The 27,766-nt window shown below is 53.8% G+C and overlaps 2 protein-coding genes across 2 annotated transcripts; one reads left to right on the top strand and one right to left on the bottom strand.

Moving 5' to 3' along the window:
- Positions 1-242: 242 nt before the first annotated feature.
- On the top strand, positions 243-21,367 carry YWHAG (tyrosine 3-monooxygenase/tryptophan 5-monooxygenase activation protein gamma). The gene is made up of 2 exons (XM_083875140.1): positions 243-493; positions 17,821-21,367. Exons 1-2 carry the CDS (start codon positions 407-409, stop codon positions 18,475-18,477), a joined length of 744 nt encoding a protein of 247 aa, XP_083731266.1. The 5' UTR covers positions 243-406; the 3' UTR covers positions 18,478-21,367.
- A 1,738-nt stretch (positions 21,368-23,105) lies between these two features.
- On the bottom strand, positions 23,106-24,983 carry HSPB1 (heat shock protein family B (small) member 1). Its single transcript, XM_083875444.1, has 3 exons — positions 24,473-24,983; positions 23,642-23,705; positions 23,106-23,428 (listed from the first exon to the last, which is right to left on the bottom strand). Exons 1-3 carry the CDS (start codon positions 24,831-24,833, stop codon positions 23,269-23,271), a joined length of 585 nt encoding a protein of 194 aa, XP_083731570.1. The 5' UTR covers positions 24,834-24,983; the 3' UTR covers positions 23,106-23,268.
- Between the last annotated feature and the right edge of the window lie 2,783 nt (positions 24,984-27,766).

The raw sequence follows: 27,766 nt of genomic DNA, 5'->3' as shown, positions 1-27,766 counted from the left end.
CCCGGGCCGGGCTCCGGTGAATCAGCACAGGCGGGGCCCAGAGGGGCGAGGGGGCGGTGCTTTGCCGCGGGGCACGCCGGGAGGTGTAGTCCTAGAGAGAGGCGCCGGTCCGCGCGAACCCAGCGCGGCTTCCGCACCTGAGGACTTCATCTCCCGTCGTGCCCCGCGGGCGAAGGGAGTGGGCGGGGCCGCGGGGGAGGGGCGGGGCGGGGCGGGGCGCGCGCAGGGGGGTTGTGGTGGCCCGCGGCGCGCGCACAGCACCGGGCGCAGCCGCCGCCGCCGCCTCAGCCGCAGCAGCGCCGAGACCGCCGCGCCCTCCTCGTCCTCCTCTTCCTCCTTCTCCTTCCTCCTCCTCCTCCCGGAGCCCGCAGCCTCCTCGCCCCTCTCCCCCCCGGACGCCGCGAAGATGGTGGACCGCGAGCAGCTGGTGCAGAAGGCCCGGCTGGCCGAGCAAGCCGAGCGATACGACGACATGGCGGCCGCCATGAAGAACGTGAGTCCCGTCCCGCGGCCGTCGCGCTCCCCACACACACACACGCACCCTCTCCTTCTCCTCCTCTCGCCCCGCTGGGGCCGCCCTCCCCTCGCCGTTCCCGCGCGTTCCCCGCGGTGGGTGGTGGGCTCGGCCGGGGGGGCCGGGGGGTGTGGGGCCCCGGTCTCTCGCTCTCCGACACCCCCATCTGAGTCTCGTTCCCGCCGCTTTTCCCGATCCAGGGTTACTTTGCTTTTTCCCGACCTCCATCCCCTGCCCTGGAGCCCCCCACGCATCCCTTACCCTGCTCTAGGGCCCTCACCCAGCCCCAGGCATTCTGCTCGCCTGTCCTGGAGCCCCCTCCCCACATCATTCGCCTGCTCTGGGGCTCGCATCCAGCCCCACGCATCTCTCTCTCCTGCCCTAAACCCCCCACCGCGTCTTCTCCCTTATTCCAAGGCCCCCACCCAGTCCCGCACATCCCCCTTCTCTGCCCTAGGGCCGCCTCCCCATCCTCCCCTTGCTCTAAACCCCCGCGCTGTGTCCCCCCCGCCGCCCTGCTGCCTCACCGAGCCCCCCGCATCCCCCTCCCCTGCCCTAGAGCACCCCCTCTGCCTTAAAACCCCTTGCCTCCGCAGCCCTGCAGCCCCCCACATCACCTTCCAGGCGCATTTCTCCTCTCCCCCCACGCCAGGGCCCCCTGCCTGTTCACTTATCCCCTCCCGTGCCCCCCTCCCTCGGCGTGGCGGGGCACAGGAGCCAGCCTGGGGGTGCAGCGCTGCCCGGGGGGGTCACACCGGCTCGGGGCCCCGTGGGGTGAGGCACGGGGGAGATCCACACCTCTCCCCGCTGCCGACATACCTCGCCCGTGCATCCCTTCCCACGCGTGGTCGCTGGGGCTGGTGTGTGTGTGTGTGTGTGTGTGCCCCTGACCCCAAAGATCGGCAGCCCTTTCACTGTCAAAGCTCTTATTTTTACTGCTCTTGGTTGGAGATTTATGAATTGAGTCATGTTGTATTCATTTCACGCTCTTAAAATAAAGACTCTGCATATAGCAGGCTGATCTGATTTGTGACACTGAACGCTCCCCTTCAATACTGACATTTTGACAATATAAGAAGGGAAAAAAAAACATATCTCTGATCTGATCTTGCAAACAAAGCAATCGTGGGAGGCAGGATCAAGTCATTCCAGAAGATTCTGCATTTGTCATATTGCAGAGAGGCTAGACTGGGTGGAGGGAGGGAGGGGGTGCTTTAAAGGGGAAAACTGTTCTTTATGTTTGTCTTCTTAGTCAGGTCTGAACCTTTGCTGGGAGCTGGGGTGTCCTCCCCGGCTGATGAAAAGTGAATGCCGATCTGGGAATGTCGCAGTCTGCCGTGGGTGCAGCTCTGTTTGCCCATATTGCACCATTTTGTCAATAACCTTGCATTTATCAAACAGACAAAACTGTCACAGCCCGAGCCCGGGGAGGGAGGAGATGTCTTATCAAGGAATGAAATACGGATAATCGGAACGAGATATTATCACATTAAACCAGCCGGGCTGTCCCTCTGCTGCACTGTGGCTTTTATACCATTTTCTGGTAGCGGCATCTATTAATTTTAAAGCAAAGCCTGCTGTGTGAGCAGATCCTACAGCTCATTTCCTACGGATAATACAGCCGCCGTGACAAAGCCAGCAGGGATATGCCCGGGGCTCACAGCCATGTTGCACTGTGAATTTCTCTTAGCCTGCTTCCCCAGGCTGAGTGCTCGAACCCCAGGTGTTGTTAAGGGCTCATATATGTGATTTTTCCTTCCAGCCCTTATGGGCCCTGGTGAAACAGTAACCGGGCTAACGCCTCTTATCAGCTGCCGAGTAGTTTGGTCGTAAGGAAACGATTCCCAGCGGGAGCGCTGACGCCTCCCTTCACCAGCAAACAAAAGGCAGAGCTTTGTTCTTCCTCTCCGCACCGCGCTGCCCCAACTCCGGCACGGCCGGTGCGGCGGCCGCGGGCATGTCACAGCCGTGTCACCGCCGGTTATCCCCGTCCCCGCGCTGCCCAGCCCCCAGCCCCGGTTGTGCGGGAGGCTGATGACCTCGCACTCATTTCCGTAGCAACGCCTAGTGATGTCATATGCCATGGTCCAAGCTGCAATGCACCCAGGCGGTAGCAGAGAGCATGCGGGCTGCGCCTAGCGAAGGTGATGCAGAGCCATCCTGCCCTCCAAGCCGAGCCCTCCCTAGCACCCCGCTGAGAAATGCTGGATGGTTCTCCCTTCAAACCTGTCGGGTATAAAAGAGGCTCGTTTTCCTGCAGCTTTGTCTCACCCTCGCGTTTTGGTGGTTGCCTCACATGGGGCAGCTGGGTGGGATGTTCAGCCTCAGCCCTGTCTGCTTGGGAACCTGTGCTGAATGGCCGTGTTAATGGTTTTAAATGGAAATGGTGTGTTGGGGTTCTTGCTGTCTGCTGATTCATCCAGTGGTGTCTGGGATCGCAATAGATTCTCAAAAATAATATTTATATATAATAACTTGTAGCTCCTTCCTTATTGCAAGTGCTAGCTGCCAGTGCCCCTAATTGCTGCCTGCAGTTATGTCGCTGCTACAGGTGCAGGATTGCTCCTTCAGCCCCCAAAAGGGGCAGGTTTACCCGGGGAGGGGTCTCTGAAAACACAGCAGGTGGTTCCCTCACCTACCAGAGGGAGCAGAAGGTGATGCCACACCCAGGAAGGGTGCAGGGCTGGGCCCATCGATCCAGGGTGTGTCTTCATGACCTTGGTCATGTCCCTTGTCACCTCAGCACTGTCTGGGGGTACCATCAGCCCTGTCAGGTGTTGGGGGACAGGAAAGCTCTCCTCCAGTGCCCAGGATGGTCAGTGGTCAGACACTGGCCTCAGGCTTGCTTGCTGGAGTTTCACTTCCCACAGTGCTGGTGGCTGGAGGGAGATGCATTTTTGTGTGGTTCAGCTTCAGGAAGAGCTTTAGTGTCTGAGCCATGCCAGGGCTGGGGATCGATACCCATTAGCTGGGGAGAGCAGAGCTGCTGGAGGCTTTCCGGGGTGGGAGCCCTGCCAAGCCCCTGCCCAGCACTGCCCAGGGAGCAGAGCATGGGCCTCCACACAGACCTTGATGTTGGGGGCATGTGCAGGTGAATGAACAAGATGATTGCAATAACTTATTCAGCTAACAAGTCGTCTTTTAAAGTGTGTGGGGAGAGTTATTGCACTGCACCTATGGATGGTGTTGGTGAGGGGAACACTTGACTTTGGGGGGCCCAACCTCTGCAGCAGGGCTGTGGCTGTGCTTTATGCAAGGACCACCAAGTGTGGGTGTGGAGGGGGGAATGCTGGAGATGCTGGAAAGCAGATGGATGCTCCAAGCTTTAGACATCTTTAGACAACTTGGTGCAGTAAATGGTCATTGTGGGTGGAGGAGGAGCGTGAGGATGGGGAATTGCAGGCCTTCCCTGGCACTGGGTGTGTGGGCTTCTCCCGTGATGGTCACCAGCTGGGCAGGTTATCATCCCCCACATCCAGTGTATCAGTGCTCATAGCGAGGCTTCACACAGACAGCAGGCTCATCCTTGGAGAAAGGGGGAGTAACACAAATCCATCCTGTCTGGAGAGTCCACAGGAGGCAGAGCAGGGATGATTAGCTGCTTTCTGCTCGCAGTGTACACAGACAAAAGGATGGTGTGGAAAGGCTTCTCCAGGAGGAGTGCTGGGCAGGCCATCTGTGATGGTGGGAGGGGACCAAGGAGTGTGAGCTGCTGTAGTAGCACTTCCCAGGGGGGCTGGGGAAGGCTTTGGAGGAACCATTCCCAGTGCTGAGGTGGATGGTGCAGTCATTAGCTGTTGGCATCTAATGGCAGCATTGATGCTCTTGTGCAGGCGGGTTGAATTCTGCCCAGCCTCACGGTGCCTCTCCACATCACTGGTGGAGATTGGAGACAGCCTGACTCAGGAGCAGGGCTTCCTTCCTGCAGGTCCATGGGCTCAGGACAGGATGGTGGCTGTCAGGAGCTCCTGTCCTTCTGACCTTGTTCACAGTGTGGGGTTGTCTCTGTGTGACTCAGCCTTGGGACCTCGTAGCAGTAGCCCGAGTCACATCTGCACCTAAGCCACAGATAGGGAACAATGTCCCTTGTATGCAACTGGAGTGGATGCTGCTCACAGTATCTGGCCAGTCTTCAGCAGATCAAGCTTTTAAAAATTCCTCTTTGAGCTCCTGTGAGTTCTTGTTTAGTCCATTTTGGAAGAGTCACTGGCATACAAGACCATGCTGGATTTCTTAGTTGGGCAAGTGTAGCAGCCAGGGTGGATTTGACCCAAAATATCTCTTCTTGAACTAAACAAAAATGGTGTTTAGACTGTGATGGAGGATTTAGCAGTTGAATTATATCTGGGGGCATAGGAACAGTACAACTTGTGCAAGGGTTCTCCATGAACCCCTGGATTATTTTGGTTTATCCAGTAAATCTCTTGGATGATGTCTAACCATGAAAGTGAAAAAAGATTGGTATGAGTTGTCTTGATTTATTAAATTTTTTTTCAACCACCTTTATTTGCTGCTTCTTGTGTAAAAAATTGGCTGGTTCACAGGAGATTCAATTGTTTTAATACACCAAATAAGTTTCATAATGTTAGTGGATGAGCCCTATCCGCCCCAGCTGTGTTCACCAGTTGATCCCAAAGTTGCTCTCTGGAATAAACTCTTTGGACACTGATGATGTGTACTTGGGCTTGCTGGAATACTCAGGAACAGCAATTGAGGGACAACCACAGACCTTCAGCTCCAGAAATGTTTTGTGGGTTGAAAACTCCAGCATCTAGGGGCATATACACTGTTCTAGGCAAGTGGATGATGTCTTTGGCATCCTCTTGGTGGTTCTCATGGATGTTCTGGGTGGTGCTGTCAAGAGGGTTGTCCACATAACTGTGGTGTATCCCTCTGCCTCCTGCAGCTGGGATTTGGTTTCTGATCTGGGAGATGAAAAACATGGTTCTGCCTCAGCTTCTGCAGCTGATGGAATTAAGATTTTCATTAATTTGAAGATCCCCAGCATACTTTTTCCTCTTCTTCATGTGTATTACTGAACCACTTTTCTTTTGCCTGGTCGAGTAGCATTCATGCTGCTCAGAGGCATGCTCAGCTTGGCTTTCCAAGTAGGAATAAGCAGCCTCAGCTTTGCTAAGTTTAAGATCAGAGAGGTGGAGTAAAAGTGACCTGATGGTCCCCATTAGCCTATGGAGGACTCTGGGTTTTCTTCCCAAGCTGGTGAGTGACCCAAGGTCACAATCCTGAGGACAAGGATTTTTCAGAGCCTCATAGTTCTACTACCTCCGCAGGCTTGTAGGTGGGAATTGGATCTAGTAGGTGTTGCTCCTGAGGACAGGAGGAGGAACATGGCTCAGGGTGCAGCTGATGGAGCAAGGGCTGGGGAGGAGAGTGGTAGCCATGGCCTGACATCTGGAGAAACCTCCATGGATGGTGACACAGCTGGCAGGGCCTAATGCACCAACTCCATGACTGACCTCCTGAGCTTCTGTTTGGAGCACCTTCATGCCATGTAAACCATCCACAGAAGTTGTGTGCAAGGGTAACCTATTTAGGAAAAATAAAGGATCCAAGCTTTTGCATGTCCCAACTGCTGGTGCTTGAGTAATCAGCTGCTTTTTGGGAGGTGGCTTTGTCTGAGCTCAGACGTGTCCTTGGATGTGGAGCACTGCTGAACTTGTTGGTGCTGCTTTTTCCTTGGCAGAGGTGAGTGGTGTGCTGGGAGCTCAATTCCAGTCTGGCAGGGAAGAGCCATGAGGACTGTCAGACTAGTTCAGACCAGAGCTGGCAGCTCGGTGTCCCAGCCAAACACCAGGCTGTTCAGAGGCAGGTTCAGGGAAAGAGGCATTGGAAAATGCCTCCAGTCTAACCTGAGGGAGCTTTTCCTCAGATGGGTCAATGCATGAGGCATTTAGGACTCTGCCTTGTGCTTTTCTGCCCTGTTCAGCTGCCAGAGAATGCATATTAGAATAACTGCAGTACAAAGCACAGTGGAACAGGATTTGCCTGGCTTCCCAAGCGTTTCTTCATTGACAGTCTTGCTAGGATCCAGGCATCATCTTCCACCTCACCATGGCAAAGCTGTGATGCAGGGCTGAGGTTGTCTCTGGGTAGCTGCTGCACCCTCGATGCTTCCAGGCGTTCTTCTACGCCTCACTGCTCTGCAGCTCTTGACAGATCCTTCCAAAGCTGATACTGTGAGGAATATTTTTGTGCTAACTGGTTTGGAGCCAGCTTAGACCTTCTTTCCTTCACTGGTCAAGTCTTTGTCTTTTCCTTCTGGAAAGGTGAAAGCCTTCAACAGCTTCTGCTCTTTACTGGAAAGGTAACTAACCTAACTGGTCCTTAGCTGAGGTCTTGTTCCCCAATGTTAGATTTGTGTGACTGCAGAGAAATGGCAACTGCCTTGCCTGGGAAGCAAAAATTGAGTGAAAACATAAATAATGACTCGATTTGACTAGTGATGGTCACTGCTGGCCAGCAATAGCCTGGAAACCAGCTAACACCAAGGGGAACTAGCTATGGATTGGTCACTGGGCTGCATTTTGGGTGGCTTTGTCTCTCATCCTCTGAAACCTTTGGCTTGACTTGAAGAAGCTGTCTAGGTAAATGGTGGTGGCCAGTTTTATGCTGGTGGCATTGAGATAAAGTGTTCTGCCATGGCTGCTGACTGCCAGGCTCTGCCTGTGCTCCTGTCAGTGCAGCTTGCGGTCATTGAAGGTGGGGGTACTCTTCTCTCCCCATGGAAATGAAATGGGTTTGTGGGAATGTTTTTCCCCTGTCTGCTTGATCTAATGAGCAAAGTCCTTCCTCCCAGCCTAAAATGAAGGAAAATGGGGACCAATTTACTTTCATTCTGCTGTTTAAATTAATCTCTTTTTTTAAGTTAGAAGCCTGAGACTTTTTACCAGAATCCAGACGTCAAGATGTGGGATTCCCACCCATGACTCTGGGTGGGGAGTGTGCCTGTGGGAGGAGCTCAGCAGTGGGATGGCTTTGTCCACCTTTTCAGCGTACACAATGACAGTGAGGCTGAGCTGCTGCATCTTTCTGGTCCATTCTGTGGGCTGGAGCCCTGGGAGCTGCTGGGGCTGGTAAATCATAAGAGTTGATCTTCACCCAGGAGTCTCATGCTGGATGCAGTGCTGGTTATCTCGGTCTAGTCTGGAAGAGCTCAGAAATGGTAAATTCTGGAAAATGGAGCTGAAATGATGAGGCAGCAGTTCTTGGGCTGCAGGAAACACTGACAAGGCAGTCTCTCAAAAGCAAAGCCTTCATGTAGCAGGCAAAACAAAAGCCTTTGTCTGCCTATTTAAGGGCAAACTTCCCCCAGTTTCAGGTTTTTCTATGCTAACCCAGATTTAGTCACATCTCTGACATGACCTAGTACATGCTCAATTAGATATCAAATAAACCTGATTTTTGGCCCCAAGCTAGTGATCTAGTGACCAGGGGCAGTGCATTAGTTAATTGCAGTGGGAGAGTAACTGGAGAACATGTCACTGATGATGGCGTGAGATTCCCTTAAAGTGATCCCCAGATTAGGGATTAGAGTACTTAATATTTTTCTTCTCTAAAGGAGATGTTGGAATTGAGTCCCTCTGTGGGTGTTTGAGGCAGCTGCGCTTGGACAAGCGCAACTCTGCAGGGATTCCAAGTGCAAACCATTCCTTAATTGTTTGCAAATTCCCTCTGATCTCTGCTAGATGGGTTGGCTTGCTTGGGATGTGTCTTTGCTTACGTACCAAGCAAAGCTACTTGGCGTGTCAGTGTGCTGCTGACTCCTCTCTAAGATGGTTTCAGCAAGGCTCTAGGAAAAACACCAGTGAGAAGTCTCAGCCTCAGTGCTAACGAGGCTACTGATGGACACGTTGTTTGGACAGTTGTGGTGCTCAGCAGCATCAAGTTTATTAATAGTAGGTGGAGAAGCTGTTGCTGTGCCATGTGCTAACAGACACGCTCAACAATTGCTGTAGGAGATCTCAACTTGTAAAACGCTAATGCTCAGTGTTGAGCAGTGGATGAGAACTTGGGGGAGATTAACAGCCTTTGATTTACACCCAGCTGGGGCAGGCGTTGGAGCGTTGCCTGTTTATGCTGTTGGGCTTTGTTACACGGGATGAATATTTCATTACCTACAAGTTGGGAGCTTGGTTTCTTGCATTTGGTGGTGTCAAGATGATGTCAGCACCTGAGGGGTTCTGTCACCTGTGATGAACTGAGATGGAATCTGTGGTGGGAGTCCCTTGGGCTTCAGAAAGGGCTGGGAGGAGATGGCTGGAGCCAGGCAAGGGGAGTTAAACAGTTGGATCTAGGATAGTAAAGTGACCCTCCTTGTAATTGAAAATTGGTTGCAGTGCTCCAGAAAGCTGCCAGAGCAAAAACTTGACTTTCTTCTGTTCTGCAAGTTCATTTAAGAAATTAAATAAAACTGCCTTTGCTAGAGGTGTGTAAGATCAAGCCTGAAATCCCCAAACCAGTGGGAGGGTAAAGTACATCTTGAGGGATAATCACCTTACCCACTGATGCAGAAATTGAACCTATCGTGGAGCTGGCATAGAGGAATCCACCTGGGTGTTCTGGAAGTCTCTTGCTTACTCTGGTAAAACATGTTTGAGACACCAAGGAACTGTTGGATCTGCAGACCAAGAGACCTAGAGCAAAAATCTTATGAGGTGCTTTTTTTTTAATATTTCCAGAATCTTACCTTGATGTGCACCAAGCAGGTGTTTCCAAAGTGTTTGGGGGAGTGACATGGAGCAGCTAAAAAACATGCATTCTCACTGCAGGGAGTTTTGTATGGCTGCAGCTTCTCCCATTTCACCCTTTGGAACAGCAGCTTGCAGCTGCCATGGCAGCAGTGACTCTGCTGTCCCCAAGGAAGCCATGCCAGCAGACAGGAATGGCCCAGTCCATCCTGCTCCAGCAGACCTGGGAACAGGCTCTCCCAGCAACCAGAACCTGCTCTGAGCCTTGGGATGGCCTGCCCAGGGCACATCATGTCTTATCTCTCCGCTTGGCTCAACTAGGCAGAGGTCATGGGCACAGGCATTTTTTGAGCCCCTGATTAAGGACAAGCCCTGGCAGTTGATGCTCTGGGGAGGATTTGATGATCTGGTGGCAGGATTCTTACTGCCTGGCAGTGGGGCTGGAGGTGAGCAGGAAAGCACTAAGATCTGAGCCAGATTAGTACCCTTGGAAGCTGTGAGGTAAATCTTTAAGCAGCTAATGCTCCCAGCAGCACTAAACACCCTCCCCACATGAAACTTGGTGCATTTATCTAGAGAGTCCCTGAAATCTGTCTAGCTTGGGTTTGTTTTACCATGAATTGGAAAGACAAAAACCATCTTCCTCTGCGTGGACCAACTCTTAAGACTCTAGAGATGTCCAGTGGCCATCGTGTGGATGGCTGCTTTAGCTCAAAAGCCTATGAGTAGATGGAATCTTCTGAGGAATAATGCTTTAGCAGAAATTTGAAAACCTCCAAATCTTTAAACTCGTATAGAAATGCTTCTGAGGAAAGAGCTGCAGTTACTCTTGAAGAGCTCTTCAGCTCTCACCTGGAAAAGCTTAATGCAGCCCAGAAGAGCCTATAGCAACCATGAATTGTCATTCTCCTTCCAAAAGGATCAGCGGATCAACTCTGAGCTCCTGAAACTTGCTGTGAGCTCCAGGGGTACATCTGAGCTCTCACAGCAGTGGCACTGCTCTTCCACATGCTCAGCAGGGAGCTTGGAGAGCAGGCCTGTCAGCAGGGAAGAGAGCAGATAATCTGAGGCAGGAGAGCTCCCCAAGCTGTTGGATGATGGAGAAGGCTGGTGGTGATCCTGGGCTGCTGCTGAGGCACTCACAGAACACAGCAGTGGGCAGATGATGCTGCCAGCCTGCCATATCCTGGGGAAGGAAGAGCTTGGCATCCCTTCTGTTGCTCTGTAGTTAGCAGGCAAAGGTGCTGGTATCCCATCTGCCAGAGACAGTGCGATGAGCCCTGAGTGACAATCGCCTGAAATGCTGGGGCTGATGTGGTTGGACTTGCTGCTCTCTCCATCTGCTGGCTGGAAGGCACTAGGCCAACAGAGGTTGATCGTTTTCCCCAAGAGTTTTAACAAGTACGAGGCAGGTAGTGGCAGCAAGATGCTGAAACAAGTTGTCCTAGGGCCAGTTTTCATCTTGTTTAATAGCCTGTCAGTAGGGCTAATGGGAGTCAGGGTGTTAATAAGGAAAACAAGAAAACTTGAGAGCATAATTCCTGGCTCAAAAAGCACATGCTGGTTAGAGGAGCAGCTCCCTGTGACAGGACTGTGCAATGCTAACTCAGAAATGGTTTGTAACTCCTTGAACATTTGTTTGTAGAACACTTGAACATACACCAAACTGGGAGGCTGGGGTTTTTCTTTCCAGTTGGTTACTGGGATGTGTCTGGGCTTCTCTCTGTCCACAATAGCCATGGCAGGCAGATGCTCCCTCGTGTTTGCCTTATCTCAAGCTGCAGAAGAAGTCAGGGATACAAATCAATGGCACCCAGGTGTTCTGTAGTGGGGAAAAAAAAAACAACAGAGTCGTTAGACCAAGTGCTGGAACTGCAGTGCTAGAGATAAGGGCTGGTATACAAAACACTGCTGCCAGACACTGAATGGAGCAGCTCAGGGCTCTGCTGCTCTTACTGGTTTTCTCACCTTGGCTCACTTCAACCTTTCATGTGCAAGAATGACCCAAGTAGCTGAAATTGCTTTTTCTCTAACTGAAATCCATGATGGCCACACTGAAACTGGAGTAGGAGGTCTGCAGGCTCCAAGGACTGATCAAACCTGAAGGCAGTGTGATCACATGTAGTTATTAAGCTACAAAGGCCAATGAAATAAATGAGCTCTTGGTTTCCACATCTCCCAGTTTGAAGACTTTGTCTTGGGCGGTTCAAAGTCGCCTTAAGTAATAAAGGCTGCAGAGTGGGATGAAAGCTGCTGTTAAGTGTAGGAACATGCATAAATCCTAATTGGTGTCTGGAGTGCCTGAGTAGCCTTAGATGCAGTTGGGCTACAAGCAATAAACAGTTCTCTGCAGACACTGGTCCTTGAGGCACTGGGAGCAATTTGAAGTGTAATGGCAGAGCCATCCCATGTGCCTTCAGCTGCTGTCCTGTGATGTGAACTGGCCCTGCCAGCTTAGAAAACGGGAACTAGCAGATTATTATTCATACTGAAACAGGCAAAGGAGAAGGCAGTGGGGAACTTGTGTCTGCCCACAACCTGCACGTGCTTTTTTTTTGGTCTTGTCTGGGATGAGAGGAAGGGCTTGACCTACAGCCCAAAACCCCCCTGGCCACACTGAGTTAAAACATGAGCAGAGGGCAGCGGAAGGGGTCAGCGAGCAGAGCAGCAGTTATGGTGTGACTTCCACTTGGGAAGTGTGACATGGGGGCGAAGGCAAGGCAACAGGGAAAAGAGCCCAAACCAATCTGGTAACATTTTAGATTTAGGTCTGGTTTAACACACGCCTACCTCGGCAAAGTAGGACAGCGCTTAAGAAAAGCGTTTTCCCGACGCTGTGATGGAGTTGTAGGACAGCTCACTCTGGGGCTTGGGGAGAAGCTGTTCTTGGTGAGGCTGTGTGACATCGAGTCGTGACTCTCACCAGGCTGCTGGGTCATGGTGACAATTTCATGTGCTTGAGGGCAGCCATTTCTTCAAGTTAGGGTGAGCTGGGGACAGAAAAAAACAGGCAGTCTGTCAGTCATGACCTTCCAAAATGACAGCACTTGGGCTGCCGAAGGTGGACTCGTCACAGAATCATTAAGGTTGGAAAAGACCTTCAAGATTAGAGTCCAACCTTTAACCAGTCACCACCTTGTCAACCAGACCAGAGCACTTAGTGCCATGTCCAGTCATATCTTGGATACTTCCTGGGGTGGGAACTCCACCAACTCCCTGGGCAGTCCCTTCTGATACATGGCAACCCTTTCTGTGAAGAAATTCTTCCTGATGTCCAGCCTGAACCTCCCCTGGTACAGCCTGAGGCCATGTCCTCTTGTCCCTGCACATGGGTGGTGGGGTCCCAGCATCAGACAGCAGCTAGAGATGGGGAGAAAGGTGACATGTCTGCAGGTACTGTGACCTTTTTCAGCTGCTTGAGCCTGGAGGGGTTGTGTGCTGGCTGCTCTCCTTGCCAGTGGCTACAGACCAAGAAGGAATTTCAGTGGTTGGACTTGGTCAGAACATTGTTTCAAAAGCACATTTGCCTTTCAAAAAATCAAACAGAGAAGCAGACCTTCAGGCCAGAGCTCAGACTGAGGAGCTGCATGTGAAGGCAAACAAGGCTCTTGCTAGGGTTTGTGTGGAGAGATAACAAACTTAATTACATGGTGCAGGAGCTTTAGATAGAACAGGAACCCAGGAACCACGAGTGCTGAAGGGGAGATGGATGTTGTGTATCCTGGTGGGAGAGGAGCTCTGGTGATCTTTAAAAGCTGTTCTCAGTGAACAATTTGAAGTTCTTATGGCTTTCTCTGTCTCTCCAGGAAAGCTTAGCTCATTTGTAGCTGTCTGATGTCTCGAAGGACTCAGATTCTCTTTCAGGCAATAAGAAGAGCAAGTGTTGATGTTTATAACATGGGTTAAACTGTCAGATGTTGGTGGCATTCCTCAGGGAAGGATCTCTGGGTCTTCTCAGCTTGGCAGTGCTGTCTGCTTTAAGATAAGACATCAAAGGCAGGCAGAAGCTGTAAATGGGTGGGCACTTAATTATCAAACTAAGTGAAAAGTGTGCAAGGATAAACAGGTAGAATGTGATGGATCTTCACTGCAGTCACTGAACAGACCTCAAAAACAGTCATTTCCTGATGTGTACTCAGACCTACTCATGCAAGATGAGCAGTGGAGGATGGGAGTCCTGGAATAAGCCCCGAACCAACCTAACTTGCTGTTCTCTGGGAGCAAACCTTCCCAGTGGGTCTCACCACAACCTGTTAATCAGGATACTTCCAGAAAGAAGATGCTGTAGAGCCAACCCTTGGGCTTTTGGAGTTTACATACCTTCACATGAGGGGCAGGTAGAGTTTTGCTTGCTCCCTGGCTTCTCCTCATGAGGCTGAACCTTGCCTGGCTGCAATGTGATCCTCGGGCATGCCAGGAGCCTGCCAGGTTTTGGGCAGGGTGCTGAGTCAGAGCTCCAGCTGTAGTGGAGAAATCAGAAGAACCTTCTCAGAGATGGTGCTGCCTCTGCAGTGCTTTGTTGCAGGGGCTTAGATTTGTACAAACCCCATGTCTCCCAAGCAGTATAAGCTCTAAACTTCCAGTATTTTTTGTCCAATGGGAACTCACAGAGTTTCCCCATGGCTTAAAGGCACTTGAGTCTTAGTGGTGCAGACAGTGTGCCACCAGAGAACTGGTGAGACTGGAACTGGCAGTGCCCTCCAGCTTGGTGATGGCCCATGCCTCCCAGCCAGAGCCTGGCAGCATGGACTGCTCCATGCCAAACTCCTGCACTCCCTGCCTAGGTGTCCTTGTGCAGTCTGCTCCTGGCAGGTGTGTTCTCTTTTTTTTTTTTTTTCCAGAATAGCTAAAAGCTTTTCCTCTATCAAGTTTCCACCATGTGGATCAGCTCCTTGTCCTTGGCTGTTTATGCCACTTGACACCATTTCAGGCTCATGCACCTCCTGCCCCTTTCCCCAGTCTCCATGGGCACAAGAATGAGATGAGGCTGGACAGTTACTGAGATTTGCAGAGCAAATTCTGCTGTTCTCTGCAGGCAGCCAAGGAAGTAAAACTCCAAACTGACTGAGCTTCCCAAAGAGCAGGTAGACTCCAGCCAGGGGCTGATGGCTTTGTGCTCCTGCCAAGCCTTCCTAATGCCAAATAAAGATTTTCCTTTGGCTATTTGAAGTCTCTGACTCCATGCAACAGTGCTGGGAATGACATCAGGGGACCTGATCTGGGTAATGCTCTTCTTTGGGGAGGTGAGACCCCTTCAGGCTCTGAGTTAAGAAGGGGGAAGGTTCTGCCCTTCCATAATATGACTACTGCAGTGTGATCCAGGCCTGATGCAAGGTATTGCCTTATTTAATGTTATATCAGAGGCATTCAGGGCAATGCTACAAACTCAATATATCAGACCCTGCTGTTTAGCCTGTGGCTTGATTGACCTCACTTTGTTTCGGTATCCTGCAGTGCAAGAAAAAGAGAAAAAATCAGGATTTGTTTTGGCCAGCACAGGCTACAGAGAAGGCACAGTCCCACATACATGTGACAGGCTGGTGCAGAGGTGTTGGAGTGGTTTCTGCTGGAGATGGACATTGCTGTGGGAAGAGCAGGGTGACAGTGACTGCACAGTCTGGAGTGTGGAGGGGGCTGTGGCAGGAAATGCCAGCACAGGCAAGTGGGCAGCAGGCAGCTCTGGGCAGACCAAGGGCAGGGATGTCCTCAAAGGCAGCTGAACCTGGGATACATCTTTTCCACCTTTTTCTGACTCTGATGAGGCAGCTCAATGTACCCTGCTGTCTGATACCTCATGTCTTGGGCATCTTGCATTTTCTTCCTGCTGGGAATGCAAGAGCCAGATGGTTTTCTGTTCTTCCTCCCTCAGCTCAGCTGTGAACTCAAGTGTGTGGGACTCCATCCTCTTCCCTCTCCTGGTGCTGAGGGCCATGGTCCTTGTCCCCACCCATATAACATCTTGGCCATGCCTCTGCAGTGCTCCTTCCTGGGAGTCTGGGTCCTGCTAGAAAGCAGTGACGTGGTTAACAAGGCTCCCTTCCTTCTTTTACAAGTTCCCTGTGAGCTCCCTGGGGGAATCTGCTGTCTCCACAGGTGTACCTTCCATCTGTCAGCCAGTTTGTTGAAAGGATTTTGACAGGCAACTTTCCTCTGTAATCCTTAATAGCTTCGAATTTATAATGTTTATGGCAAAGCTAATCCCATGAAACTCCCTGTAGTTTTAATAAATCTGTCCTCCAGCAAGACTCTGCTGGTGAGAGGAGCTAAATCTACTTCTTCCTGCAGTGATAAGTATCTGCAGACGTGGCTGTGGGGCACCTGCGTGTTCCTCACTTCAAAACTGGTATCTCTTTTCAGGGAGCATCTTGCTAAGAGCAAAATTTCATGTGGTGATCAATCTTCACAGCCCCTGTCAGGACAGAAAACCCTTGGAATCAGTGAGTCTCTTATATGGCTGTTGGTGTTGGACACTCCATTTACAGCTGGAAGATAATAACTCAGGCTGGGATTTTTGGGTGTTTCTAGTTTCAAATCCCTCACTCAAAACAGGGCAGCTTAGGAGGGACAAGCTCTCAGGAAACCTGGTGGAGTCCTTCGTATCTCTGAGGACAAACAACCCATAAGCTCTGGGGCAGGGGGAGACCTTGGTTGTGCTCCCAGAGACATCTTCAGCTCACAGAATCATTACTGTGTGTTTGTGCAGGTGTCACTGAGAGGGAGGAATGAAGGGAGACATTGTGTAAAACTGCAGAGTAGAGACCTCAGTGCCCCAGGCAGGCTGGAGCAGCGTGAGTGTCTCACCACGGGTATGTGGGCACGTTGTGGTTGTACTCTGCCTGGCCCTGCTGCAGGAAGCAGGATATCACAGGGATCCAGGGCCCTGTGGTTAAACAGTCACCGTTGTCCTGGCTGGGAGAGTGGTGTGAGGGTTGGCCTGGCACTGGGAGCTGCCTGGGCAGCTCTGCCCTGCTTACCTTGGGCGGGAGCACTGGGAGCTGCCCTGGCATCCTGCTCTGTGCTCTTTGTCCTGTGCTGCTGGCAGCTGCTGATAGTCCCAGGAGATCCTGCCCTCATTAATGTGACACCCACTTCCCTGCTCCCTGGGCTGTCTCTTACCCTGGAGCAGAAGCAGTTGTGCTGCTTTGCACAGGAAGACCATCTTCTATATGGAAAAGGGGCTGTCTGCTGTTCCTCTGCCAGGCTCTAGAGCATCCTGTGCAGCAGCACATCCACACAGCAGCAGGGTGGGAGCAGAGGGTCTGCTTGCTGCCTCTGCCTTGAGGGAAAGGGCTAGAGGGGGTCTGATCAGAGACTCTGCTTGGTGTGGGGGAAACAGGCTTAGCTATACCCTGGTTTGGGGAGGAGGCATTAGCCAGAGCATGGCTGAAGAGCTGCAGGAGGAGTGGATGTGCTGGAATGTGCAGGTCAATATGGTGTGAGCAACTGTGAGTCATTCCAGGCCATTCAAATGAGGTCCTGAAGTGGGCCTTTGGCCTCCTGATCCCCATCATAAATATGTTATCTGGACCCAGAGCAAACCTTGTCCTTACAGATCCTTGTGAAAGTGACTCAGTGTTTGCAGAAGCCTCTCATATCCAAACCATTACCTAATCCTTTACTGCCGTGAGGTGGCTCACAGGTTCCTGCTCTGCTGGCCCGATTCCCGGGTGACTGTGCCCAGGGTGTGGATGTGGGGTGGGGGCGTGTCCTGGGGAAAAGGGGACAGTGGCCCTGTCAGCCTTGAAGTGCCACTTGGCAGCTGTAACTGCCCCAGGGGAGTGGCCGTGTGCAGCTGCCTCGTGGTGTCCTGACTGCTCCAAGGGCTTCTCCTGCCCCTGGAGGTGGGAAACTGGTGCAGTCTTGGCCAGAGGTGCTGCCAGGGTGGCTCCACCCAGCAATGGTGTTGTGGGAGCTGGAATGGGATTATTGGGATACCAAGGTATGTTTCCCGAGTTACTGAGGGAGCTCTGTGCTTGTCATCTCTATAATCCCTGTGTGGTTTTTGTGGTGCATGAGGCAGGTGTTAACCTCAATGAGGAAAATCCAGTGTGGGGGATTTCCCCCTCACCATGTGAGCTTTTAAGTCCTCATCTGTGCAGGTGCCTGAGGCAGTTGTAATAGTACCATCTCAGAGATTCTTTGGGTGTGTCTGAAGCGTGCCCCGTGCTCGTGGGAAGCAGAAAAGATGAACACCCTGTAGCTGTGGTGGTGTTAATCCATGCAGGTAGCTCATAACACTGGACCATCTCCTCCCTCTTGCTTTGACTGTCCCTCTCCCCTGCCATCATCAAGCCCAACTCTCATCCTACAGGTGAAAGGCATCTCTTTCCTCTAGAAGATTTTTCTCGTACTGGAAGATTCTGATCTCTCAAATAAAACCCAACTCATGCTCTTCTTGTTGGGGGTCTGGACCACAGCTGGCTCGTGCTGGGATGAGAGCAGAGACAGAGCTGGATGACAGGGCAGGACTTTGCAAGCCAACTGCCTCATCCTGCCTCTCTCTAGAGAAGCTCAGGAACACCCAAAGGTGTGATGGGAATGTCAAACAGCTGGGGCTTAACCCAAACGTCTCTTTTCTCTCCCCCTCTCTCCACGCAGGTGACGGAGCTGAACGAGCCCCTGTCCAACGAAGAGAGGAACCTGCTGTCCGTGGCCTACAAGAACGTGGTGGGGGCGCGGCGCTCATCCTGGCGAGTCATCAGCAGCATCGAGCAGAAGACCTCTGCCGACGGCAACGAGAAGAAGATCGAGATGGTCCGCGCCTACCGCGAGAAGATCGAGAAGGAGTTGGAAGCCGTGTGCCAGGATGTGCTGAGCCTGCTGGACAACTACCTGATCAAGAACTGCAGCGAGACGCAGTACGAGAGCAAAGTCTTCTACCTGAAGATGAAAGGGGACTATTACCGCTACCTGGCCGAGGTGGCCACCGGGGAGAAGAGGGCGACCGTGGTGGAGTCTTCAGAGAAGGCCTATAGCGAAGCCCACGAGATCAGCAAGGAGCACATGCAGCCCACCCACCCCATCCGGCTGGGGCTGGCCCTTAACTACTCGGTTTTCTACTACGAGATCCAGAACGCGCCGGAGCAGGCCTGCCACCTGGCCAAGACGGCCTTCGACGACGCCATTGCTGAGCTGGACACCCTCAACGAGGACTCCTACAAGGACTCAACGCTCATCATGCAGCTCCTCCGCGACAACCTAACGCTCTGGACGAGCGATCAGCAAGACGACGACGGTGGAGAAGGCAACAACTAGACCCCCCCGATGGACTGGCAGCCGCACGCTGATGCTAACTACTGCAGTCTTTATTTTTTTCCCACAAGTGGGGGGGGGTCCGGGGTGGGGGAGGGAAAGGGAGGGGACACCTTCCCAGGGAGGCCCCCCACAACCTGTCTTTGATTGCCTCGTTGACATTTTTGCCAAAACACCACTAGTGGAAGTCAGGCTGGCTGTGCTGGTATGGAATAGCAGCCTCACTGGCATATGGACTGTTCTGTAGATTATTAATACAAGTGGAGCTGTCTTTAATTTAACTTTATTGCTAGAAATAAAAAAAAAAAAAAAGGGTTTTAAGACGAATTTGCGTGGATGGAATGGCCCTCGTTTTTAAGGAAAGCAATGCAAAAAAACATTTGAAAAAAGAAAAAAAAAAGAAGGGAGTTCTGTGGTTCCAGTAAGGCTTCGAGCGTTTGTTTCCGCAGCCCAGGTGCCGTGTGCCCGCACCACCTCGCGGGGCCTCTCTCTGCAGCCCTCTGCCTGCCAGGGCACAGCTGCAAATCCCCAAATTGAGAAGGAATTAAAAAAACAAAACCAACAAAACTAAAGAATTTGGGGCTCTCAAAGCCCTGGGATTTAGGCCATCCAATCTTTTTTTTTTTCTTCTTTTTTTTTTTTTTTTCCTGGTTTTTTTTTTTTTTTTTGTTCTCGATTGAGATATTTATTAGGGTAGCTTACAGTATTAACAGTAAATTGCAGTTTACAGTATTTCTACATTACAGCCATATGACATCAAGCCTTTGATTGTCTGTTTTTCTTTCTTTTGCTAGTTCTTTTGGCTTGCCTTCCTGAGCAGTCCTCGCCTGTGGACTGGCTTTAGCTATTCTGTGTCGCCCAAGGCAAGAAGACCGCCCGCCCGAGGAACATCAAAGCTGCTCTAGTTTTTTGGTCAACAGCTTAACAGGTGCTTGGCTAGCGGCTGTTTCAACTATTTTAAGTCCACAGCAAAAGGTTTAAGAACTTAATTAGACAAAGGGGGAAGTGTTTAAACTTAAAAATGCCACTTAAATAAAAAACAATAAAAAAATTAAAAAAAAAAAGAGCATTCAGGTCTGTATGTCATGTACTGTGTTTGGTATTTCAAAAGACCATCCTGATTTAAGGTGCCACAGCTGCTTCCTCAGGGATTGCACTGCCATTTCACTCTGCCTGACTTTCTCCCACTGTACCATGAGGTTTGTCAGCAGATCTCCGGCACCCAGGGCTCCCTTGTTTGTCACCAGGGAAGCCGGGTGTGTTTTCCTTTCTCCTGGGGAAGCTTGTGGTGTAATGAGTGAACTTCAGGAGCTTAGACACTAATTTGGTAGAGAAATTCCTCAAGGGAAGAGCTACAATCATAGACATTTCTATCCACCATCGGGAGCCCAGGAACCTAGTTCTCTTCTTAGCAAAATCTTTTCCGAGTCTGTCTGATCTGGCCGGGGGTGGGAGTCGAGGCATCTGAGTTGCTTAGCAGGTAATACTTACCCCATTTTGAGTAAAGTTAGCTTTAATTTTGATTTTTTTTCCCATGGTTGTTGGAGGTTCAGCGCTGTTCTCTGGCTGGCGGAGCACTGCGCCCTGCAGCGCCTCCCGCCCCAGCGCTGCGCAGTGAGGAGAACCCGCGCTCGTGCTTTAATTCCTTATTGTGATGCTGACGCTGATTTTGGAACCAGGCTTTCCCCGTCTCTTGCGAGAGCCGGCCCGACGCGGGGCGTGCTGAGGCACACACGGCACCGGGGGACGGACACGGCTCCAGCCCGAGCCGCTGCCCCAGTGCCCGGGAGCGCCTCAGCCCCGGCCCTGCCCCCTGGCTGGGCTTTCTTTGGGCCGGGGTCCCCTCCCCCTGCCCCGAGTCTCCCGCAGGGAACTGGGGGCTCAGCATCCCGGGGCGAGGCTGTGCGGTGCCGCTGCGTGCCGGGACCGGGAGATGCTTTAGGCTTCTGACCTTCCTCTCTCTCTCTCTCTCATTGACCCCCGTCTCCCGTGAGTAGTGTTGTCCCAGCTGTATAATTTGGAAGTGATTTACTGGAATTACAAAACTTATCTTCTCTTTTTTTTTTTTTTCCCTTCTTCTTCTTCTTTTTTTTTTTTTTTCTCTCCAAATAATTACTACTCTTTTTGGCTTTTTGCTCTGGCTGCTTTAGGAAACTTACGCAGGAGAGATGGCACAAGAGGGCTAAAAACGGAGTGGGGGTCAGGGACTTGATTTTTAAGCAGCTTGAATGGTTTCTTTCATTTTTTAAGAGATGCACTTGCCTATGATACTGTCTCTCCAGTGAAATGATTACTGCTCCATTACTCTATTGATACAATATTGTGCATGCTAGTGTCGTATTTCTATACAGTAGCTTGAAATTTATTAACTTATACTGTAGATGTTATGTATTCCTATGACAAAATAGTCTTCAATTTTTTTAAAAAGTTTTTTAATTTATTTTTCTTTCCTTTTTTTTTTTTTTTTCGGGGGTAAAGTTTGCTCTACCAAATAGTGATCGTAACAAACTGATCTGTTATGGATGTTGCTATAGTGACATGCAATTATATATGATTTTGTTTTTAAAAAGGAAAAAAAAAAAAAGCAAAAGAAAACACCAGTGTTAGCTTAATCTTAATGTCTGGTGTTCGTCATGGTGAAATTATAACTATTACAGTGTAGGAGAACAATGACTGTGTTCTTTGAATGAGCCTTTGTTTGTGCTTTTTGTCATGTTATGCAGTGAACTATTTTTAAGGTCTAATCAGTGATTATTTTTCCAACTCCGTGTTTCTGTAAGGAATTATTTCACACACGGACCATTCTTAGCAGTTTTTCCTCAGTGATGGAATATCATGAATGTGAGTCATTATGTAGCCGTCGTACATTGAGCAAATAAACTTACAGATCTGACGTCAGCGCTGCTTAATTGTCATCGCCTGTCTCGACTTTCTGGGGGGCTCCGTGGGACGGAGGGGGCTCCTGGGGACCTGGGCTGGAGCCTGGGGCCTGGGCTCTGCTCCTGGGGCCGCCTCCCTTCCGCTGCTGCTGCTGCTGCTGCTGAGGATCCGCGTCCGGCGGGGTGAGGCCAGAGCCCTGCGGGGCGGGGGGAGCCGTGGGGAGGCTCCCGTGGGTTCAGGACCGGCCGGGTGGGTGTTTCCTCACCTCCGTCCTTCCCCACCTCCCTCCCTTCCCCGATGGTTTTCCGCTCGCAGCCACACGCGCGGTGACTCACGCTGTAAAAATACTCCCCTCCCCGGGAAACTATAAACAGAAAATGCGCCTTGACTCACGCGCCCCGCCGGGGACCGGGGGCTGCAGGACCGACAGCCCCGGGAAGGGGCTGGGAAGAGCTCCCGGGCCCGGCAGGGAGGGGCTGGGGGCTCACCGAGCACCCCCGCACAGAGAGGGACACCCCGGCCCCACCCCCGGCCCCGGGGCTTTTGGGGAAGCGAAAGGCACCGTGGCCTGGGCACAGGAGAGGGGAGGGGGCCGGGGATGCTCCTCGGGGGCCTCTTCCCCTGGAGTCACCTGGGGCTGGAAAAGCCTCACACACACACACGGGAACCCCCCAGGCACAGGCAGCAGGAATTGATCCCCCGGATCTGCCTGAGACGCGTCAAACTCATCCCAGCCGAGAGTGCCGGGCAGAGGGGGCGGGGGGCAGGAGCTCAGGGGGGACATGGAGCCCCCCGAGCTCGGAGAGAGGCCTCGCAGCTGCAGGATTCCTCCCAGGTCACCGTCTGCCTGCGGGATGACTCAGGGAGGATTAGTGGGATTTGACAGGGCCGGGAACATCGGGGGACATGGGAGCCGTGGGCCTGACCTCGGCCATGTAGGGCCAGTCCTGCCCTGAGACCCGGGGCCAGGGAGGGCACGGGGGACACGGGGCCAGCCAGGGCCAAATGGCACAGGGACAACAAGCCAGCCCCTCCTCGGCCCCACAGGGAGGCTGCGGCCCCTCAGCTGGACCCCTCAGACAATGGGGCGGGAGGAAGGGGAGCACTGTGGGACAGGCCTGGGGCTCAAGGGGCTGCACTGCTGGGGTGGGTTCTTCCCCATGAAGCCCCTGTTTGCCCTCTGACCCAAAGGGGGTGTTTGTGTACTTGTTTCTCAGGGATGCAGCATCCCAGGATGGTGACACTGGGATGTGCAAACCCCAAATATTCTGACAGGGCATGTGGAGACTCTGAGTGTGGGAGAGCAGGGATGAGGAGACTCACTGTGCTGAGATCTGGGATTGGAGACACATAGGATGTAGGAGACCAGATTGTGGGAAATTGGAATGCTGAGCCAGGGGTGTTGGAGACCTGGCATGTGAACACCAGAGAGGTTGGAGATCTGGGATGTAAACCCCCCAGAATGCTGGAGGTGGATATGGAGAGCTGAGATGTAGGTGTGGGATATCCAGGATAGGGAGACTCAGGGTGTGAGGTCTGGGATATTGACCCCAGCACGCTGAGGCCAGATTGTGAAGACTCGGGATGAGAACACATGGGATGTGGAGCCCTGGGTTGTGGAGCCCCAGTGCTGGGCAGGGCTCAGGGACTCTCTTGCTGTCCCCTCTGGGTGCTCTGGTCCTGCTGCAGGACCAGGAGCTGCACAGCCGCGGTGCCAGGGGTGGACACAGCACAAGGACAGGTTTCTTTCACCAGCTTTTATTCCGGCTGATTCTTCACATTCATTCAAGGCACTCAGTGGCAAGGGCGAGTACAAAATCAACAATAAAAAGGGGGTGGGTGTGAGGGGGCAGCTGGGGGGCAGTGGCGGCTTCTCCTCTTCCTCCTCCTCTGTCTCCTCCTCCTCGGTGCCGCCTACTTCTTGGCCGGCTCCTTGGCCTGGCTCTCCACGGTGACGGGGATGGTGATTTCGGCAGACTGGATGGCGGGTTTGGGCAGGGGCGCCTCCACCGTCAGCATCCCATCGGGAGACAGCGAGGACCGCACGGCCGTGGCTTCGACGCCAGGGGGAAGGCTGGGAGGGGAGGGGAGGGGAGATAAAGGCTGCAGCACCAACCCGGGGGACGCAATGCTCAGTCCCAAATTGCTGCCTCTCCCACTCCCAGCTGGACTGAGCAGCATTCCCGGTTTGGCCAGTAGGATTTGGAGGGTGTGGGGGGGTGGGAGAACGTCCCCAAAGACCATCAGGGGGCTGTGCCGGGTGTCTCCCCTCCTCCCTGGTACTTACGTGTATTTTCGGGTGAAGCACCTGGAGATGAAGCCGTGCTCATCCTGCTTCTCCTCGTGTTTGCCTAGAAAAAAACAAAACCACTCGATGGCTGAAGGGACTGGCTGGGCGGGAACCTTCCTGCCCCAGCCCAGCACTTGTGAGGGGCTGATTCTGCCCATACTGGCTTTTTCACCATAATATCAGCCTGGAGCAACTTGGGGGGACCAGGGTCTGGGGGACCACTCGGGGTGCATCCCCCAAATTTGAGCTGAGGAAAATGCAGGGCCAGGAGCTGGAGGTGGCCCAAGGGGCCCAACAGTGTCCCCACGGCTTGGCAGGGCTGGAGACTGAGCACGCCCCTCTCTCTGGGGCTGCACCCCGAACTCATCTGGCTGGGGAATTGCTCCCATTCCTTGCAGGGCCCCCCTCAGGCAGCAGGAAGCACATCCTGGCCTGGTGCCACAGATCTGGGCTTTGTCACGGCATCCAGGGGCTGTGGGGGAGCACAAGGGGCTCTGGGGGCTGGTGACAGCCCTTGTCACCCCCGGGTCCCTCTGGGGCTCCAGCCAGGGGGTCCCTCCCCGTGTCCTTCCAGAACAGCAGCGAGGGGTCAATGTGTGGGGCTGGGGAGGGGTCTGTGCACCTGAGTGCACCCTGAGACTGAGCTGGGCCTTCCTCTGCGCCTCCATTTCCTCTTTCCCTTTCAATTTCCCTTTTTTCTCTTGCCTCTCCTCTCCTCCATCTCCCTCTACTTTTCCTCCCCTCACTTCCCATCCCTTACTCCAGCCTTTCTCCCCCAGCAAGCTCCAGAGGGGGGGAGAGCCCGCAGAGCCCCAGCCCAGCACCCACCGGTTATCTCCACGATGTTATCCTTGGTCTTGACCACCAGCTCCTCAGGTGCGAAGTGGTTGACGTCCAGGGTGACCTTCCAGCTGTCGGCGGTCTGGCGGATCTCGGAGATGCCGCTGCTGAGCTGCCGGGTCAGCGCCTGCCCGAAGGGCGAGCCCGGCGCGGGCATCAGGGCGCTCTCCCGGGGCAGCAGGCGGAAATATCCCGGCCAGGCGGTGCCGCTGGGCCACTTGTACCAATCCTCGGGGATGTGCGGCATCCCGAAGGACTGGTCGAAGAGGCGGCTGCCATGGTACCAGTCGCGGAAGGGGTCCCAGCTGGGGCTGCGCAGGAAGGTGAAGGGGACGCGGCGCTCGGCCATGGCTTGTGTGGGTGAGGGGGGAGCGCCCGCCGGGGCCTTATGAAGAGGGCCCGGGGTTATTTTTAGCCGGGCCGCTCAGCTGGCTATTAATGGAAATTGCGGCAGCCCCGGGGAAGGGACGAGAAACTTGTCCGGGGCTCGGGGCGGCCACACGCAGCCGCAGTGGGTGGGTGGGTGGGTGTGCGGGGAGGGGGCTGGCAGCCTCCAGGGCTTCCCCTGCCAAGGAGATGTCCGTCCTCCTTTCATCGTGAGAGGCTTGGCCTGCTTGGGAGTGATGGATGGCTCTTGGAGCGGCTCCCGGCCTCTCCCGCCCGCCTTGCCCGGAAAACAATCCCCAGGACGCGGCGTGAGAGGGGCTGGGGCCGGGCCAGCGCCCCGGGAACGGCGGGGTGACTCAGTGCAGGAGGCTGTCAGTGGCCCTGCACTGCGTCAGCGCCGGCCAGAAGGTTCCAGAGCCCCCCAGCTCTGCTCACTCACCTGCCAGAAGGTTCCAGAGCCCCCCAGCTCTGCTCACTCACCAGCCAGAAGGTTCCAGAGCCCCTCAGCTCCTGGTCACACATCACCAAGAAGGTTCCAGAGCCCCCCCAGCTCTGGTCACTCACCAGCCAGAAGGTTCCAGAGCCCCCCAGCTCTGGTCATCCATCAGTCAGAAGGTTCCAGAGCCCCCCCCCCCCCCCCCCCCCCCCAGCCCTCTGTGGCTCCAGTGCTCAGCACTGTGGGTAGGAAGCACCAGCACCCATTTGGGCTGCTCCAGTCCCCATGGGTGGGGGTCCCTGAGGTCCTTGGTGAGGGTCTTGGGGGCCAGTGGGAGCTGTAGGGGGTGTTTGGGGCTTACAGGACCTGATTGGGGACCGGGAGGCTGATTGTGATAATAGGGTTAGGGGGGCTCTAGGGGGGCAGAGGGACTGGAGGGGACAGGGGGCTGGAAGGGGCAGCATCCTCTCATCCAACAAGTGTCCCTACACACCTGGCACCAGGAAGGGATTCCCATCTTGGGCCAGACCCCAAGCTCCCATCCTGGGGAAGGTTTGTTTTTTTTCCAGTCCAGCAGCTCTGGGACCCCCTCACCTCTGCCCAGTTCCCCTCTGCCCCCAGAGTTGCCTTGGAGAAGACGGGAGGTGAGTGACAGCTGAGCCCTGACACACTCAGTGCATTAATTAGTGACCTCTAGCAGCGTGTGGGGGGGATGCAGCAGCAGGAAATTTGGGGGTGTCCTTTGCCTGGGGCGGAGCCTAGTGCTGACCCTGGAATGGCAGTGAGGGGGAAGGGGCTGTGGGGAGCTGAGCCGTGTGGGGCTGGGCAGGCCGAGGCCAGGGGAACCAGGGGAAGAAGGGGCACTGCAGAGGGGAGGGAGTGGGAGGGATGTGGGGAAACAAGAGGGATGTGGGAGGGAGGGGGAGATGCAGGCGGGGATGCAGGGAAATGGAGAGGATGCAGGGAAGGATGCAGAGGACGATGCAGAGAGGGATGCTGGGAGGGAGGGGGAGGGATCAGAGGAGGGATGCAGGGAGGAATGGAAGGGCTGCAGGTGGGAATGCAGGGAAGGGATGCAGGGAAATGGGAGGGATGAGAGGGATACAGGCAGGAACGCAGGGAGGAGCAGGGAAGGACGGGAGGGATGAGGAGAGGGATGCGGCAGGTATGGAATGGATGGGAGAGTTGCAGGCAAATGGGAGGGGTGCAGGGAGGGATGCCGGGATGTGGAGAGAGGGGAGGGATGCAGGGATGCAGGCAGAGATGCAGATAAGGATGCAGGGAGGGATGCAGGCAGGATGGATGGGAGCTGGCAGGCAAACGGGAGTGACGCAGGGAAGGACGGAGGGAGCCCGGAGGACAGCAAAGGAGCCTCGGAGGGTTCCCCACACAGCGGGATCCTCGGTGGGATCAGACACAAAACTCCCGGTGCTGCTCCGCATGGAGCCAGAGGGAAGAGCAGGGCGGATCCGCGGGGAGCCGGACGGAGGGAGCAGGGTAACCCTGCCGTGCTCCCGGCAGGAAGAAACCTCTCAGTGCCCAGCAGAGTCATTTACAATATATACTGTATATTTATTATAATTGCACCAGCTCACGGCATCTACAGCTGTACTCACAACCCAGAGAGAGAGCGCACGCGCGACAGGAAAATACTGAAGTATTTCTACAGAGTATTTGTTCCAGTTGGCTCCCTCCGCGGCAGGAGACAGAGACTGTAAAAGAGGAAGACTGGAATTTTTCCCTGATGTGCTGGCTGGTCCGCGGCGCCGCTGCAGTCGGGTCTCGGGTTTCTGGGAGCCGCGGCCCCACGGGGGCTGCAGGGCTGGGGCTGCTGGGGAAATCCCCCGCTGCTGGCTTGGGTTGGGATGTTCTCAGGGGATTCCCCCATATCCCAGCAGGACTGGGGGGTCCAGCGGCCGGTCTGAGCTTCCCGTGGGGCGATGCGGGGGGGACGGGGCTGTGGGGCAGCAGCTGGAGTTGCTGGGATGGTTTTTGGAGCGCGTGGCTCAGGGTTTGTAGGGATGCTGGGGGATCTCACGTCCTCCATCTCCCCAGGCTCCAGGAGAGCAGGGCCCTTTGTCTCCTCTTTCTGCCACAGTCGCATCCAGAGCTGCCACCCTGCCCGGAGCTGGCACATGGGGACAAGCTCCACCACGGAGTGCCACGAGTGTTCACCCCATTTCTAACACCTCTGCTTGTTCAGGTGGCCGGGACACCCAGGGGTCTGCACCCATCACTGCCCAGCTCCTGGGATTTTTCTCCAAGGGCTGGTGAATCCTCAGCCTCTGGCTGATCAAGACACGCCAGGTTTGGGAGGCTGACCCTGAAGTGCCCCTTTGCTCCCCCCTCTGCCCTCCCTGATCCTCTGCTTCATCAGGCCACGGCTAACGAGGCTGAGCTGGACTCCAAAGGATGCTCCCCATCCCGAGCGGCTGGAAACCAACGGGATGGCCAAAGCC

This window comes from Zosterops lateralis (genome assembly GCF_965231275.1).
Source record: "Zosterops lateralis genome assembly, chromosome: 19".
NCBI classification, from domain to species: Eukaryota; Metazoa; Chordata; class Aves; order Passeriformes; family Zosteropidae; genus Zosterops; species Zosterops lateralis.
Note: the sequence above shows the minus strand (reverse complement) of the source record. Positions and strands in the feature narration are given on the sequence as shown.

Excerpts from the sequence above, each read along its gene's own strand:
- YWHAG (XM_083875140.1), top strand. The coding sequence starts at position 407 with ATGGTGGACCGCGAGCAGCTGGTGCAGAAGGCCCGGCTGGCCGAGCAA. Across the intron at positions 494-17,820 it reads TGGCGGCCGCCATGAAGAAC|GTGACGGAGCTGAACGAGCC; the intron begins GTGAGTCCCGTC and ends CTCTCCACGCAG.
- HSPB1 (XM_083875444.1), bottom strand. The coding sequence starts at position 24,833 with ATGGCCGAGCGCCGCGTCCCCTTCACCTTCCTGCGCAGCCCCAGCTGG. Across the intron at positions 23,706-24,472 it reads TAACATCGTGGAGATAACCG|GCAAACACGAGGAGAAGCAG; the intron begins GTGGGTGCTGGG and ends GTTTTTTTCTAG. Across the intron at positions 23,429-23,641 it reads TGCTTCACCCGAAAATACAC|CCTTCCCCCTGGCGTCGAAG; the intron begins GTAAGTACCAGG and ends CTCCCCTCCCAG.